The sequence below is a fragment of the Microtus oregoni genome, unplaced genomic scaffold, assembly GCF_018167655.1.
Source record: "Microtus oregoni isolate MIOR12 unplaced genomic scaffold, Mior012 000072F_ref0000427, whole genome shotgun sequence".
NCBI classification, from domain to species: domain Eukaryota; kingdom Metazoa; phylum Chordata; class Mammalia; order Rodentia; family Cricetidae; genus Microtus; species Microtus oregoni.
In genome coordinates, this window is record NW_024543979.1 from 4031020 (window position 1) to 4048154 (window position 17135).

The 17135-nt window shown below is 43.8% G+C and overlaps 2 protein-coding genes across 2 annotated transcripts; both read right to left on the bottom strand.

Moving 5' to 3' along the window:
* Positions 1-280: 280 nt before the first annotated feature.
* LOC121440990 (60S ribosomal protein L7a-like) lies at positions 281-1093 on the bottom strand. The gene has a single exon (XM_041642102.1). The coding sequence runs from the start codon at positions 1079-1081 to the stop codon at positions 281-283; it is 801 nt and encodes a 266-aa protein (XP_041498036.1). The 5' UTR covers positions 1082-1093.
* A 3549-nt stretch (positions 1094-4642) lies between these two features.
* On the bottom strand, positions 4643-5501 carry LOC121440994 (sperm-associated antigen 7-like). The gene has a single exon (XM_041642106.1). The coding sequence runs from the start codon at positions 5499-5501 to the stop codon at positions 4818-4820; it is 684 nt and encodes a 227-aa protein (XP_041498040.1). The 3' UTR covers positions 4643-4817.
* Between the last annotated feature and the right edge of the window lie 11634 nt (positions 5502-17135).

Sequence of the window (17135 nt, forward strand, 5' to 3'; positions counted from 1 at the left end):
TGCAGTTTCTGCCAGATCTTTCATTTTCTCAGCCCATTCTCCTTTACTGTATTGGTTTGGGCATTCACCACTTCATATTTGGATTGCTGCAACCTTTGCCTGTAAGGTCTCAGAGTGTGAGAAATTCCCTCCCCTGGATGTGATCTTTCCTGGATTGACTCTTCCATCTTGGTCGCAATTACCTTTTCAAAAGTTCAGCAATTAACACCCTTGACACAAAGTTTTTTTTTTTTTTCAGATGGAAGTTTTATATTTATGTACAGAAAACTCAGCAGTACATTTAACCCAGTTTAGTGGCGAGTTCTTTGGCCTTTGCCTTTTCCAGCTTGGCAATTCGAGCCACAGATTTAGGACCCAGGACGTTGCCTCCCCAGTGGCGGCGGATCTCATCATATCTGTCGTTGTAATTGGTCCTAATAGCTTCCACCAGCTTGGCCAGAGCACCCTTGTCTTCCGAGTTAACCTGTGTGAAGGCAACAGTGGTGCATGTCTTCCTATGGACCAGCCGCCCCAGCCTGGCCTTTCCCTTGATGATGCAGTAGGGGACCCCCATCTTGCGACACAGAGCAGGCAGGAAGACCACCAGCTCAATGGGGTCTACGTCGTGGGCAATCACCACCAGCTGAGCCTTCTTGTTCTCTACCAAAGTGGTGACTGTATTGACGCCCGCTCGAAGGACAGGTGGTCTCTTAGTCGGGACATCCCCTTTGCCGGCAGCTTTCTTCTCAGCACGGGCCAGCAGCCTCTGCTTCTTTTCCTGCTTGGTCTCTGGCCTGTACTTGTGGGCAAGCTTAAGCAACTGGGTAGCTGTTTGCTGGTCCAGGGCTTGGGTGAACTGGTTAATGGCTGGAGGAACTTTGAGCCGCTTATAGAGGATGGCCCTCTGCCGCTGCAGCCTAATGTAGCGGGGCCATTTGACTAAGCGTGTGAGATCTCTCTTGGGCTGGATGTCCTGCCCAATGCCGAAGTTCTTAGGCCTCTTCTCAAACAAAGGATTCACCACCTTCTTCGCCTCCTGCTTCTTCACGACGGCGGGGGCCGGGGCCACCTTCTTCCCCTTGGCCTTCTTTCCCTTGGGCATCTTGCCGGGCTGGAGGAGACACAAAGTTTTAATTATTAACTTCAGCCTCAAAGATTCTAAAATCAGATGTCCATCTACTTATCAATTCACCTGCTTCGGCAGCCACACAGACACTCTAAGGTAGAGTCTACGGCTCCCTGAATTAGATTGTCCTCTGTTGAAATTTTACCCTATAAGAACAAGTTCATACATCACTTCTTCCATGAAGCAGATGCCTACCCAGAATTCCTTTGACTGAAACTGCTCCCTCTAAATGCTTTAGGTTCCATCTGGTGTTATTCAAAGGATGCCAAATACTACCTTACATTGTTATGTTGATGGTTTTCTTTCTGACAGATGTATAGCCCCATCCACTCCATAGCCCTTGGCATTTGTTTTATAGATACTGAGCATCCAGTTGCTGTTTACGAGGTGCTGAGTGAACAGAATGACAGGAGCCAGAAAGAGTACAGAGAATGAAAGGATCTGTGGGTGGCACCAGAAGACATGAAAAGCTTCTTAAACAGAAAGAGCTGATATTTCATGTTGAAAAAGAAATTGTATTCCTTTCATACTAATATTTAGATTTATAGTTTCCTTACAGGAAGCGTTCAATGTCTCATACTAACATTTAATTCATTTATAAGATGAGGCAATCCCAAAAATATGTTGAGGTCAATGGGTAAAACATTGTGAAAATTCTAGGGAGGAAACAAAATCAGAAGAAATAAAAAAGAACAATCTTTGTGCCTTTATGTATCTTTTTAAAGAGTTTTTTGAACCAGCAACCTGGTTCAAAGGCACCTGCTACAAATCTTCCAACCTGAATTCCATCCCCAGAACCCACAGGGTGGAAAGGGAGAAGCAATTGAAGATGTTATCCTCTGATCTCAACAAATGTGCATGGCATGCACACACAAGCACACAAATAAATAAAAGTGTGATACATGTTTTTAAGGAAAAGTTTTATTTTGCACCTGGACAGTTAAGCCTCCAGATCTCTGTGTTGAACTAACTATTCAGTTTATGTCTTTTACATTACAACATCTGGGCCCATCTGAGGACTGGGGTCCCTTCCCTGATTGTTTAACACAGCGAACCCACATATTTCTCATTTGCACAGGGTTGAGACAAGCAGTCTCCTGTCCACTGAACAGCGCTGCATGTCCATTGTTTTCAAAGAGAAGAACAAGGGAAGAAGAGGCCAAGGACAGCTGCTGCTGGTCCTTCAAAAGGATCCCTGGAGCCCTGGACTACGGGCTCTTTGTGTCTCCTTTGCCGTCTTCCTCCCCCTTCCACCTTAAGCTACAGCAGGAGGATGAAAGGAATGTAACTCCAGCACAGAGAATAAGGAGCGGTTGTGTCAAGCATTTGTTTACCTTGCCTGCGAATAAAACCTTGTGAAATGCTACCAAATGGACTCCCTTTTTCTGGTCCTGTGCTGGGATAGAGCCATGCAGAGTTCCCTTTCCCTCTTCTGTCATCATTACAAGCAAATACTATTTAAGTTGTTTGGAGGCTTCAAAATGTGGGCGGGGCACGATAGTCTTGGGGAAGAATTCTTGCAGTGAACAAGGTCAGACGACTCTCTGGAGAGCAAACAATAGAGCATTCGCCTAAGCTTGTGGGACAGTCTGTATTCATTCATGGCAGCGCTGATGGGGGAGGGCCAAGGGTCTCCCACACTGGAAACTCTGGTTTCAGAGTGGCCATCCTGAAATTCTACCCAGAAGATCTGAAGAAGCCTAAACGTAGAATGCACTTCTCTGAGAACCTTTCCGCCCTCCGTGGCTGCTGAGTGCAGCTGGTACGCGTACGGGACACCCTGTGCTCACTCAACATGAAGAGGTGGGGACAAGGTCGACCTTCATGCACTGACATGTTAGTGAAGCCAACTTCTGTGTGTGAATTTGCTTTTGATAGCACAGAGCAACATGTTTCATAAATATTTTCAGAGCACACAGACCCACATTTCTCATTTTGGTCAAAATAAATCCCTGTTCAATGAACCAGAAGTTTTCAATTCTGACATTCTTACTGTTTTGTCATTTGTTTTTGAAATAGTCTTAATAGTTAAGTCAGACTCCAAATTTATAATCCTCCTGCCTCAGCCTCAGGCATGCTGGAATCTCAGGTTTGTACCACCACTGCCATCTGTATTGATTTTAGAAGTATAGACATTATACAAATATTAAATGTCTAAGATATTGTTTCCTAACAATAGTGGAGCTTGAAAATGTTCTCAAACAAATTCTTCTCTAAGAGAACATGCGATAACTGACTTTAAAAGGTGGGGGGAGACAAATGGCTGAGCTGTAGGAAGAGGGTCTGTAAGAACTGCTAGAGCTCACTTCGCACGTGCCTCTCTGAAAACCAGCTGTAGGGAAACTAAATGACAATGAAATGTATGGCTGTTTCATGCAGCCGGAAATGGTTAAGGTTCTCAGAGCTTCGGCCCGGGGACAGACATTTCAGCTCTCCTGGATGTCTGTTGCCTGTCCCTTCCCATCACACCTTCCGTGAAAAGCTGAAAGCCTATTGCTCCTGCCTCCAAGTCAAGTTCTTCCTCTGTTCTTTATCACGCTCCTCACAAAGCTCCAGACATTTCTTCAGTTCCTTCTTTCCATACATTTCTGCTACAGGTGAAAAAGCCAATCCATGGCAAACACAGCTCCACTTCACTGGACCTTTCTAGTCGAGTCCAAACCCTTTCCCAAGTGTTTGTCTAGACTGGATCCTTCTTGAAAATGTAGCATAACTACTTCCGCTTCTAGGAGGCCTTGTTAGCCATCTCCCTACCAAAACATCTGCACATGTTCCCATCTCAGTAAAGTATTCTCTTACTCCACTTCCCGGGCAGGATGTCTTCTTCCAGCCTGAGTCAAGAATGAGGTCTACTACTTCTATCCCTGGAAACTAGAACCAGAGAGTACTCGGTAGCGATTGTTGCTGGCCATAAGGAGTGTTGGGGCGATAGCAGTACTGGAGGGAACCATGAAGAACCAAGACAGGACAAAATCTCAGCACAAGCAACAAGCAAACACCTGAGCAGACTCCAGTGGAAGCGTTCTCTGGTCCCACCTCGCCGACTGAGGAGGAGGTGCCGGTCACATGGCACAGGCACACACACAGGCATGTGGTGGCCCCGTTTCTTTACTCTCCACATGTATGTCCTTCTTCCTCCAGTATCACACTGCCTTAAACTCTACAGCTTTGTGAATCTTGAAATCAGGCATTGTGAGGACCTTCTGCTTTCTTCTTATTTGAAAATGATTTTGCCGATACCGGATCCTTCTGTAACTGGAGGTTTCTCTCCTGCCTGCAGGTTCCCAAATAACCATTCTGAGGTGTAATAAGAATTATAACTATTTGGCTGATGGCTCAGGCTTATTATTTGCTAGCTCTTACGTTTTTTTTTTAATTGGGTCAAACAGTGTTTATTCAATGTAAAGTAACCCCAGCCCCATGGGGAAGAAAGTTCCAAGGATAATAGAGAATAATACAGATTAAATACCCACCCACACATTTGCACTCCACACACACACACACACACACACATGCACACACACACGCAGGCACGCACGATCCATACATCCAAGTTGCAGCAGTGATAAACACCTGCTTCTCCTCCATCCTGAGTGACAGCTGGTAGAACCTCATAGTTTGAAGTGGGGCTCCAGGATGGGTCCTGATAGCAGCAGCCTTGTTCCTCCATGCCCTTGCCTTGCTAGAGGTCAAAGGGAGCTGGGTGCGATGCCTAGGAGGTAGGTGGCAACTCTTCCCGACTCTGCCGCAGACGTTTCTTGGCTCGGATCTCATTCATGGCCTCTTCTATGGAGTGTGTGTCCTGCTTGTTGGCCACAGGCACACAACCATAGGTCTTGTTGGCCTGTAGCATGTGGGCTGCGTCTTTGACTGCTCCTTTGCCAATAAGATGGCTATACTTATCCTTGTAGTCGCTAGCAGGGCTCACCACCACAGGTCCCTGCTGGGCTGCCTCCTCCTCCTGTTTCTGAGCCAGCTCCTTTAGCTTCTGTTTCTCCTCGGCCTTCTGGGGGTCCCACTCCTCTCCATGATGGTAGGAGTCCAGCTCTTCATCTGAGGGTGCAAACTCCTTTTTGAAGATCATGACATAGCCACAGTCATCGTCTTCTCCAAAGGAGAAGGATGTGAGGCCTGCCACTTCTACTACATCATGCAGTATGCTCCTCTCTATCTTGTTCATAGGCTGAAACTTCTTCTTGATCTGTCCACTGTCCTCGATAAAATCAGTCACCTCTTTCTCCATCCTTTTACGAAACTCCACTTTTTGTTGTTTGTCTTGCTCTGGTAGTTTCTTCAGGCGGGCAGCCTGCTCTCGGGCCTTGCACCGACTCTCCTGGTCACTGACGCTGGGTGGCTTCTCCATGGAGCTCAGGATGGAGCCCAGTAGGTCTGCCATCTTAGGACTCTAGCTCTTACGTTTTAATTAACCCATTTCTATTAATCTATGTATTACCATGTAGCCGTGGCATTACCTCATTTGCTACACGTCTTACTTCCTCAGTGGTTGGTTGGCATCTCCCCAACTCTGCCTTTCTCCTGTATCTCTGCTTGAATTTCCCACTTGGCTCTATCCTGCATTGCCATAGGTTAAAGAAGCTTTATTTATCAACCAAGGAGAGCAACACATATTCACAGTGTACAGAAAGGCATCCCACAGCATTCTTCGCCTTCCCAAATAAAACTGGAAGTATGCTGTTAATGGCTACAACCAAATCTGGTTAAGCTTTGACTGGACTACACCAACTCCAGATAAACGTGGGTTAAACTGACATCTTCTGGAGAAGAATTCAATTCATGAGTGTGGTACATCTCTGTTTAATTTCTCATGTCTCTCACCAGCATCTGGCAGTTCTCACGGTAGACACCTTCCACATGGCTTAGATTGGCCCTTTAATATTCTGGATACTTGTTCTTCTCTATTTGAAATTTTAGTTTCTAATTATCTCTTACAAAAACATAAAGATATAATTGAATTTTACACAATAATATTCTAGCTTGTAACCTGTTACAACTAAATTTTAGTGGTATTTTATGGATTTGGGAGGACTAGGAAAGCGGCAGACATCTAAGAACATAAGAGCCTGTTTTCTTCCTCTATAATCTGCATGCTTTTTATTTCTTTTTCTTGCTTTGTTGCTAAGCAGGGTGTTCAGTGAAATATTTGTCTATTTTATTTTGTGATGCTATGTCAGGATACACAAGAATGGATGAACGGCAAAGGAAAGAGTCTCGAAAAAAAGTGACAAAAGTTACTGTTTCCTTCAGAGAGGCGAGACAGATATCACATGCTGGAGAGCTGAGTGACATATATTTTCAGAGGCTCAATCAAAGAACCTGAAGAGCTGCTGTAATTTAAAATAGGGGCTGTATCACTTCTGGAAATATAACGAAGAGAATGAAATCGTCCGTGAAAGAAATACTTGCACACCCGTATGCACTGTGGTGCTGTTCACAGAAGCTGGGTTATTAAATCAGCCGACACGGACATCAACAGACGAATGGATACAGAAGATATGCAGACACACAAAATAAGTGTATTCAGCCACAAAGGACAGCAAAAAGGTGCCACTCGTGGGGAAACGGATAGAACTGGAGAGCATCATGGTGAGCGAAACAAGCCAGGCTTTAAAAGAGAAGTCTTAAGGGAGGCAGAAGCAGGCAACCCTCTTTGAGTTTGAGGCCAGCTTCATCCGCATGAAGAGTTTCAGGCAAGCCAGGCTGCATTTGAGACCTGGTCTGAAAAAAACCAGAGTCTCATATCTACCCTCATACCATAAAAACCGTGAAGAGGAAGGAAGGAGAAAGGAAGGAGGAAGGGAGGGAAGGAGCAAAGAAGGGAGGGAGGGAGAGACAGAGAGAGACAGAGAGAGACAGAGAGAGAGAGAGAGAGTGAGAGAGAGAGAGAGAGAGAGAGAGAAAGAGTCTGTCTGTCTGTTCTATAGTACAGGCCTGTAACTGAAGTTACTCTGAGGTGGCGGTAAAAAGACTCAAAGTTCAAGGTCCTCCTGGGCTCCAGAGTAAGTTCACACCAGCCCCAAGGAACTTAGCTAGAGGCCCAGCTCAAAGTAAAGTATAAAGTATGGGTTTGGAATAGCTCATCGGTAAAGTTGCTGGTCTGAGTGTGAACGTCTATGCTCAGTTCTCAGACCTAGGGAAGACAGAGATTGAGAAAGGAGATGGGGGGGAACAAAGGAATGGGGAGGACTTCAGGGCAAGTGGGTGAAAACAAAGCTTTACTGATAGCTGCAAGCAAGGAGATATCAGATGAGCATCTCGCAGTGGCAAGGAACATAGCATAATTCATAAAACTGAATAATATGATTTTTAAAAATGAGTAAAACTGACAGAAATGGTGGATGAGTGAGCACATTTAAGCCTTAAACACTCTCAGCAGCCTTGTTTCCTCTTCTTCAGTGGTCATTTAAGGACATTAGAAACAGGGAAGAAAATACCAGGAAAGAGAGCTGAGAAGTTCAGAGTGGCTACCTCCATGGACAGATAGCCTGGGCTGGGGAGGAAAATTCCAGGCCCCACTGTTGCTGTGTTTATGGGGCTTTACTGCTGTTTTCAGTTATTCTCTTAAAAGACCCTAGAAACTATTTGTATTATATAATATCCTCATAATTGTAACATGCTACTTTAAGACATTAATAGAACTGTGAACATTCGGGTCCCAAACCATTTTGGGCTTATCGGTTCCCACACTTAAGAATGCTTACTAAAGTACAGTTTATAAGCATTTTATCTCTGCAAACATTGGTGATGAATGCAGAAAAGGGGGAAATGTCCATGAACGAGAGAGTACACCAAAAGGAAATCCCTGTCTTGACTGACGTCCTACACACCAAGTTTTAACTTGAAACGTAATGAAGCTTTTCAGACAGAAAGTCCTGAAGATCCAGCCTTGTGGGGAGCTGCTCAAACCTAAGCAAAGAAAACCTGGGCTCTGAGGTAATGACAGGTTATGGGCTCTATCATTACAGGGCTGGGAGCACTCACATTGCCGGGACAGGGACATTGTTTCTAAAAAAAGACATCCCTGCAAACAAGCTAAACCTTTATTCTTAATAACTACTTTTATCCATGAAAATATAACCTCTAAAAGTCTACAGAGAAACACAAAGCTAAGAAACTCTTATTCAAACCCAGTATTTCCTACCTGCAATTGTATCCATAATGTAACAAGAAACTTCACGTCCAACAGCAAGACAGATGCCAGCTCCCTGCAGCCTCCACAGCCCAGTGTCTTTCTCACCCTCTGAAAGGCAAAGCCAGCTGCTAAAATCTGCTGCTGTTATTTCCTTCCCTGCTTCAGTGTTTTTGCCTCGGGTGTTTTTTATGGTTTAAGACACAGTATGTATCTTCTTTTTCTTTCTTCAGGTTCTGAAGGTGCATCAGTAGGAAACCGTGATTGCGACAGTCCCCATTCTCTGCCTTCCTCTTTATCACTCACAGATAGTTTTTGCTGTCACCCTCACTGCAGTTCTGGGTGGTCAAACCCAGGTTCTCACGTAAGCGGAGATTGCACCTTCATTTCCCAGCTGCCCAAACCCAAATAATCACACAGAATCTCTACTAATTACAACACTGTTTGGCCAACAGCTGAGGCGTATTTCTAGCCAGCTCATGTTTTAAATTAATCCATTTCTATTATTTTGTATTTTACCATGAGGCTTGTGGTTTGTTACCTCTTGCTTCTTGGGCAGCTACATGGTGTCTCTCTGACTCTATCTACTCTCTCTATATATATATATCTCTGTTTGGATTTCCTGCCTGGCTTTACTCTGCTAAGCCATTGGCTGAAACAGATTTATTCATCAACCAATGAAAGCAACACATCTACAGATGGGCATCCAACATCAGTCTCCCCCATGACAAGCAGGTACCCCAGCAATGGAGCAACACCCCCAGTGGTCAGGAAAACACTATCAATACTCTTCTGTTTCTTTATATTAAAAATAGAAATACAGCCGGGTGGTGATGGCACACTCACGCCTTTAATCCCAGCACTCAAGAGGCAGAGGCAGATGGATCTCTGTGAGTTCAAGGCCAGCCTGGTCTATAGAACTAGTGCCAGGACAGGCTCCAAAACTATACAGAGAAACCCTGTCTCAAAACATAAACAATCAAAAAATAGAAAAATAGGTATTCATATAGATATGTATTTTTTTATATTTTCGATAAAACTATTCAACATCTTTCACATATTTTAGCATGAATTCTAATATTAATTGAAGTCTGGTCACTTTAGAAATACTTTTTGTTTATGTCCAGAGAGATTATATCTCTATTGAAACAATAATTATGTAGTTTTATTTAACAGTTTAAAAGTCTTTGTTGTTTTGTTTCGTTTTTTAGATGCCCTGAGAGAAAATGCTTTTGCCTGGCAGTGGTGGCGCACACCTTTAATCCCAGCAGTCCACTCGGGAGGCAGAGGCAGGTGGATCTCTGTGAGTTCGAGGCCAGCCTGGTCTACAAGAGCTAGTTCCTGGCCAGGTTCCAAAGCTACAGAGAAACCCTGTCTCAGAAAGAGAGAGAGAGAGAGAGAGAGAGAGAGAGAGAGAGAGAGAGAGAAGACAAGAGAAAATGCTTTTAAAATCAAATTGCTGGGCATAAAAGCTGGCAGAGGGTCAGGGGCCAAGGTCATGCTCACTTACACGGCATGTTCACATCCAGTCTGGACTGCATTTCTCCACGGAGAAACAATGGAAAACATACTAGGATTTTAAGACGTTACTAATCAAGACAAGGCTAAATTGATTCACACTTTTCCAACTAGTACATTTGGAAACAAACTCAAAATAAAACCACAAGATACCATTTGTATAAAATAGATCGAAGTCTTTTTTTTTTTTGGCTTGGTTTTATATTGTTTTCTTGATTTCTAAATAGTAAATGCCTAAAATTTAAAATTGTAACATCAACTTAACAATTGTCTAGATTTTAATTTTTCATATTATAAACATGTTATTGGAGCTGATCAGATGGCTCAGTCAGTAAAATGCTTGTATTGTAAGCAGGAGAGACCCGAGTTTGATCCCCAAATCCATATAAAGAAAAGCTGTGTGCATGGAAGTTAGCACTGGGGAGGCAGAGACAAGCCGATCTCTGGGGCTCACTGGACAGCCAACCTAACCTACTTGGCAGGGCTAATGGGAGATTCCATCCCAATAAAACAGTAGATGGTACCTCAGCAACATCACCTGCTATGTCCTCTGTCCTCCACACATATGCACACAGACACACACACGCTCCCGATATTATCAAGATCATAAAGCAAATCTACTTAATCACATTGAAATCAGCTTATTTCAGCGATATTTGAAAGGGAAGCCAGGTGTGATTGATAGTACATACCTCTAATCCTAGCATTTGGGATCTAGGCACATAGAGGCGTGATTGATAGTACATACCTCAGATCCTAGCATTTGGGGTTTAGACACAAAGAGAGCAGGAGTTTGAAGCCAACCATAGCAAAACAAAAACCATCCAAAATAGAATTTATCATTCATTTACGAACCTTCAAAAATATTTCATATTTATTTATTTATACAGGGGTGAGATGCCCACGCACACAGGGTACGTGGAGAAGTCAACGGGAAATCTGAGGGGACTCATTTTTCTCTACCACATGGGCTCTGGGGATTAAATCCACTGAGTCCTCTCACCAGACCGTTATAATTGATGTTTTAACAGGAAGTGTGGGGCTTGCGATTGTATGGATTATTAAACCTCTCCTTTCTCCCACAACATGGATAGCGGCATTGGAATCAGTTTCTTTGTGTATAGTCCAAAAGAGCATTTGGAAAGGGGAGAAAGGAAGTTCCTGTGTGTGACAGCCACACACCAAGCTGACCCGTGAATGTCCCCCTTATTCTGTCTCTTATAGACTCAATTTATTTCCTGGGCCACCGAGAGAAGACTTAGCAGATGAAGAGGCACTATGCCCGTTTTAATATCTTTCGTTTTTTTCAAGACAGAGTCTCACTATGCAGTTCTGGCTATCCTAGAACTCACTCTGTAATTCAGGCAGGTCTCAAACTCACAGACATCTGCCTGCCTCTGTCTTCTGAGTGCTGGAATTAAAGGCATGCACCACCATGCCTGGCTTGCTGGTTTTAATTTCTTAAAGCTTATGATCATGCTCCTGTCTGTTGTGATCCAGCTGCCTTCACTCCCCCTTACTGACAGCGGAACTTCCTTGTGGTGTGTAATTGTCAAGGATATTTGTGTTCTTTCTGGCCGGTGGGTCTCCACAGAAGGAGTAGAGGTATAAAAGGTTGCTGGGCAAAATAAAGGTTGCTGTTCTTCCACCTGAAAAAAAAAAGAAGCCTCCCTGTCTCAATCCCAGCCCCCAGCCCCCCCCCCCCACCCGCGCCAGTCTTGGCTATCCAGGCTGCACTGGCTGCAGCACTGTCTAGAAAGGGGGGAAAAACGTAGAAAGAAATGGAAGGACCAGATCTACACGGCAAGACACAGCGAGAAACGGTTTCCACATATGTGAAGTAATATCCATAAAAAATTATTATAATCAAAGTGATGGAGGAAGGTCATTGGTTAAGTAATAAATAAACTGCTTGGCCCTCATAGGTTAAAACATAGGTGGGTGGAGTAAACAGAACAAAATGCTGGGAGGAAGAGGAAGTGAGCTCAGAGACGCCATGCTCCCCTCTCCCGGGTAGTCTGAGGCACATGCGATGAAGCTCCGACCCAGGATGGACATAGGCTAGAAGCTCCCTGGTAAGCCACCTCGTGGACTACAGCAGATTGTTAGAGATGGGCTAGTCCAGGTGCGAGAGTTAGCCTAGAAGAGGCTAGATAGAAATGGGCCAAGCAGTGTTTAAAAGAATACAGTGTCCGTGTATTATTTCGGGGTATAAGCTAGCCAAGCGGCCGGGGTGCTGGGGATGCAGCCCCGCAGCTCCTATTACAACATCAAAGGAAGATGAAGAATGCTACCTCTAGTCCTCTACAGCTTGGAGAATAATAATGTACTATTGGGGATAAGATTAAAAGGGGGTTGTCAAGGTTGCTCAGTGAGCAAGCGCACCCTGGCCACACAGCCTGCTGAGCTGAACTCCATGTGCAGAACTCACATAAATGTGGAAGGAGAGGACCAGCTCCGAAAATTTGACTTCTCTGTGTGCATGCACACATACACAATAATAATAATTAACAAAATACCCTCCTTAATAAATATATCAGAAGTAGCCAAGTGTCAGCTCTCAAATTAAGGACATTAAGTAAAGACTGCTTTGTGAATATCATGTAGGTTCACAAGTTTAAAAATACAAACAAAAAGATGATGAGTACGTTGTTAGAACTTACTCAGTGGTACTTCGGCCACACTAAATCTTCCCAGAATGCTTGGTCAGAGCAAATTGCTGTGCTCATTCTTGCTCAGTTTTGTTGTTGTTGTTGGGTTTGGCTTTTTCTTTTCTTTTCTTTTTTTTTAATATATATTAAAATATTTATTAAAGATTTCTGTCTCTTCCCCGCCACCGCCTCCCATTTCCCTCCCCTGCCCCCACTTAAGTCCCCCCCCCCCCAGCTCGAAAAGCAATCAGGGTTCCCTGTCTGAAGTCTTTTTTTTTTTTTTTTTTTTTTTTTGAGACAGGGTTTCTCTGTTCAACTGTTCTGGCTGTCCAGAAACTCACTTTATAGACAGACTCACCTCGAACTCACTGAGATCCACCTGCCTCTGCCTCCCAAATGCTGGGATTAAAGGTGTGCACCACCACCACTTGGCTCTTGTTCAGTTCTGAACAACCAAGTTATCTCTCAGTTGTCTGCCATTGGCAAATGTGTGTGCACATGTTCTTTCTGGAGCAGGTTAGATGTAAGAACTCTAAACCCTTCATATAATCTCTACCAGGCAGCTTTGAACAGCTTTGAACACACGGTAATTATTTTTTTGTTTTTGTTTTATTTCAAGACATTTGTTATTTCTTTGCAGCTCTGGAGCCTGTTCTGGAACTAGCTCATGTAGACCAGGCTGGCTTCGAACTCACAAAGATCTGCCTGGCTCTTCCTCCCAAGTGCTGGGATTAAAGGCATGCGCCACCACTGTCCAGCCAACACTATAAATTTTTAAAGTTATTAGTGGGACATAGTCCTTAAAGTGCTAGCTAGCATTAATACATTTTTGAGAATTTCTGGCTGACTGTCAGTTGTTTAGATGTATCATCAGGCATTCGGGGGACATGTGAATTATGTGATCTGACAACGGGTATTCAGAATTGAAGTCATTCACCCACAGCAATGTTGAGGACCAAACTGCTGACTTAATCTATGCTACACATGCATTCTCCCACTGAGTTATCACACACATATGTGCACACAAACATGCACGCGCGTGCACACCAAAGCAGGGATCAATTTGCTGTTAAAACATAACCTATTCAGCTGGGCACAGTGACTCAGCACTGGGGGAGGCTGATGCAGGAGGATTGCGGCAAGTCCACAACCAGCCTGGGCTGTGAGTTTCAGGGCAAGTGTGATGAGGCTTGCTCTCAAAACATCAGAATAATTAAAAAAGTAACACCATTTACATTTCAAGTGTGTTAGAAATTTTCTGGCACTTCAAGTATCTTGAAAAGCAAGACGACAAAAGCACAGGGGACGAGTACTGGAGATGGAAATATCTAAGAAGGGGCAGAGGCAAGGGGAAGAGAAGGCTCGGTACGGGAGAGCTCATTGGATCTAAGGATTATGAAAAGGGCATATGGAAAGCTGCTATTTCATAAGCTAATTTTGAAATACAACTTTTAAAAGAGAGTTTGAACGTAAGTATCCTGCATGGGTGGGTACTGCTGCTTCCATAAACCGGAGATTATTAATCCATAAATCCTGTACTGGCGTGGGCTACCGTGCTACGAGTTGTTGGCCAGGGAGGCCTGGAAAGCCCCCGGGGACTATACAGCTGCTGTCATTGGTCTCAGTTGTTCAACAGAACTAGACAAGAAGGCGCTATTTCCAAGGACATCACACACTCTGGATGCGGGGCATCAAGAAATTGAGCAGGAGCTGAGCAGGCAGCTTCCTCCCTGTCAGCTAGTCTTCATGATGCCAGAAAGTGCTCTGCAGGCAGCCGTGGGAGAAGATTTATCATTAGCCTCACTCAGGTAAAGACCCTGCACGCGATACTACCAGTCGCCAGGCACCGGTGTCCATGCTGCGATAGAGGCATTCCATTATGAGAGTAGCCAACTGCTTTCTGATGGGATCTGAGTTCTCCACTGGAGATAATTCATATCAGGTACTACAACCTAGTCAAAAGCCCATCAGTGGGGATGTCGTGGGCCCTAGGAGGGGGGAAACCTACTGTTATTTGGCTAGGTGGACAAGTTTCTAACAAGCTTTCTAAATACTTTTGTTGATACTCACAGATTAGTTGAGTATTGCTGCCAGCCTTGGTCAGAGCAGCCTAAATGAGACGCCTAGGTCACCCTCTCCAGGGTTCAGGTAATACTGCAGAAGAGAGGCCGAGAAGACCCTTAAGAACCAGAGGATGGGGAGGAAGCTGTGGGGCACGACACAGTGGACACAATATGGCCGCTGCACTCTTGAACCAGCAGCACCTGTGGTTACCTGCACAGGACTGGGCCAGTCAGCCTTCAACATTCCACCACGGATTAGGCAAGGTCTCACGAAGCCCCACCTCTCCCCCAGGAGCTCTTGGCAAAGGATGGGTACTGGAAAAGAGTCATTTTCTCTAAGTTGCCCGTATTTCAATGAATAACTTAATTGTCAAAAAATAAATTTAAGTATCTTTTCAAAATGTAATATTTCATTATCTATAAAAATGAAAGCAATAAAAATTATATAATCCACTTAAGAAAGAAAAGTTAAGTCAAAATAGCATCTAGGTACTTTAATAGCAAAAGTCCCTTTGGAGAAGCAGTAGTGTAAAGTTTAAGCCAAATTAGCTCATGCCTTGTGTCTGCTTTCTCTGAAGCACAGCATAATACCGTCTTCAAGGACTGGGTAGACACTGCCCGTTTCAACACACACATCTCACCGAACGATGATACCAGCAGCATGAAACAAGGTAAGGGGTTTTGTACATGGCATGCAGATTTAAAAAAATCTAGATTTTGGTTTTGCCAAAACAACCTTAACTTCAGCCATGACTACCACGTGGCTACCTTTGCGGGGACTCTATTTTCATTTCCCAAACAGGCCACCTATGTCTTAGAACAATTATGCCTTACTTAGCTTATTGTATAGCTAAAAGAAAAAGAAAATAGTCATCTGTGCCATCTTTAAAAATAAGATCAAATCCCCGCTCTCATCAGGAGACGCCATGGTAAGAAGACTCCAGGATCTGTCATTGGTGACCAATCAACAGTGAGACCAAACTTGAGACCCTGAGAGATTAGTAATTTGATAAGATGGGAAACTTTCTACAGATATTAGGAAACAAATACCTTACACAAAATTTAATAATTTAATAAAATTTTTGCACTTTAAACTACATTTGTATTTTACATTATTACTGGGGTTACAATGGGAATATATAACTGAGGTGACATGATAAAAATTAGCAATTATCTTGTGAAAATATTATTGTATTACTAAAGAATCAAATAGTTCCTGTTCTGTTGTAAATTGAAGTCACACAGAAGACTTACTTACTTGTTTATTTAGATACTGATGGGAAAGCTTATTGTCTAAATGGCCTAAACTGTTCATGCTTTTCTCACCCCTATAAAGCTACCTCAACATGAAGTACCACATGCTAAGGTGGCCAGTGTCTATTCCAGGCCCCACCCCCATGCCTGTCTTCATCGGCGGCTTTGGGGAAGGGTTAAGCGCTTCCTTCTTTGATTTCCTTACAGACAGAGGTGGCCACAGGACACAATGCTGACAACATATAGCTGAGCATTCTAGAGAAAAGTCCAGGAATAAAGTTCTCTGTATTCAAAAGACAGATCTGATGCTGGCTGCACATTTTCTGCTCTTCGGAACCATGGTATTCCTCACGATCGTGAGAGTCAAGGACTGCAGAGGTCCTGGTTCTGACGAGCTGAGTTGTGGCATCATCAGAAACAAGTGCAAGCCAACATTTCTTTCTTTCTTTCTTAATTGATGTGGAAAGGACCAACCCACTGTGGGCGGTGCCACCCCTGCGCAGGTGGTTGTGGGTGGTATGAGAAAGTCAACTAAGAAAGTCATGGGAAGTAAGCCACTTCTTCCATAATCTCTGCTTCAGCTCCTGCCTCAAATTCCTGTCCTGACTTCCCTTCATGATCGACTGTAGCCTAAAATGAACCCTTTCCTTCCCCTGTTGCTTTTGGTCATGGTGTTTAGCATGACCACAGGAACTAAGACGCCAGGTTTGGGACATTTTCTTCTACGAATTTGTTGAAGATACTCTGCCCTTTCACTGTGCTATTCTTATACATATGGTATCCCAAAGATGGCATTTTCTTTATATGTTTAAAATAACTTTCTCATTAACCTTTGTCCTAGAGTTGTCCCCAACTCTGTTTTTCTCATGATTGTTCCTGTTGATGAGGTAACACTGGGGTTTTTATTTGGTTTATTGAGTCCTTTATATCTGGTATTATTTCAATTTGGCCTTTCTTCAGTAATTCTCTTTACTGAATTCTGTTTTCATATCTTGGATGACTTCCACATCAGTGTATAGACTCAGCGAAGTATTCAGTGTCCCGTGTCTTTACATGTGCCAAGTGGTAGAGGCAGAGTTTTCCCAAGACAAAAAGAAAGCTCTGCTAAAAGATGTCTTCTCAATCGATTAGCTGAGACCATGCACCCCTTCTCTCTAAAAAGTATCCAGACTATTGCTACGGCCTGGGAATGTCGGCAAATCACCATCTTGAAGGACAGTGCACATCATGCACCCTCCAGTTCAGTCATCGCTGCCAAAGGCCCTTCATTTATTTCCTTAGTAATGTTCAGTGCCCACCATAAGCTCCTTCCTGGGAGTTGGGTATACAACAACCAATGAAAAGACAGAATCCCTGTCCTTACTAAGCTTGCATAAAAATCAGCAAGTTTCACACAT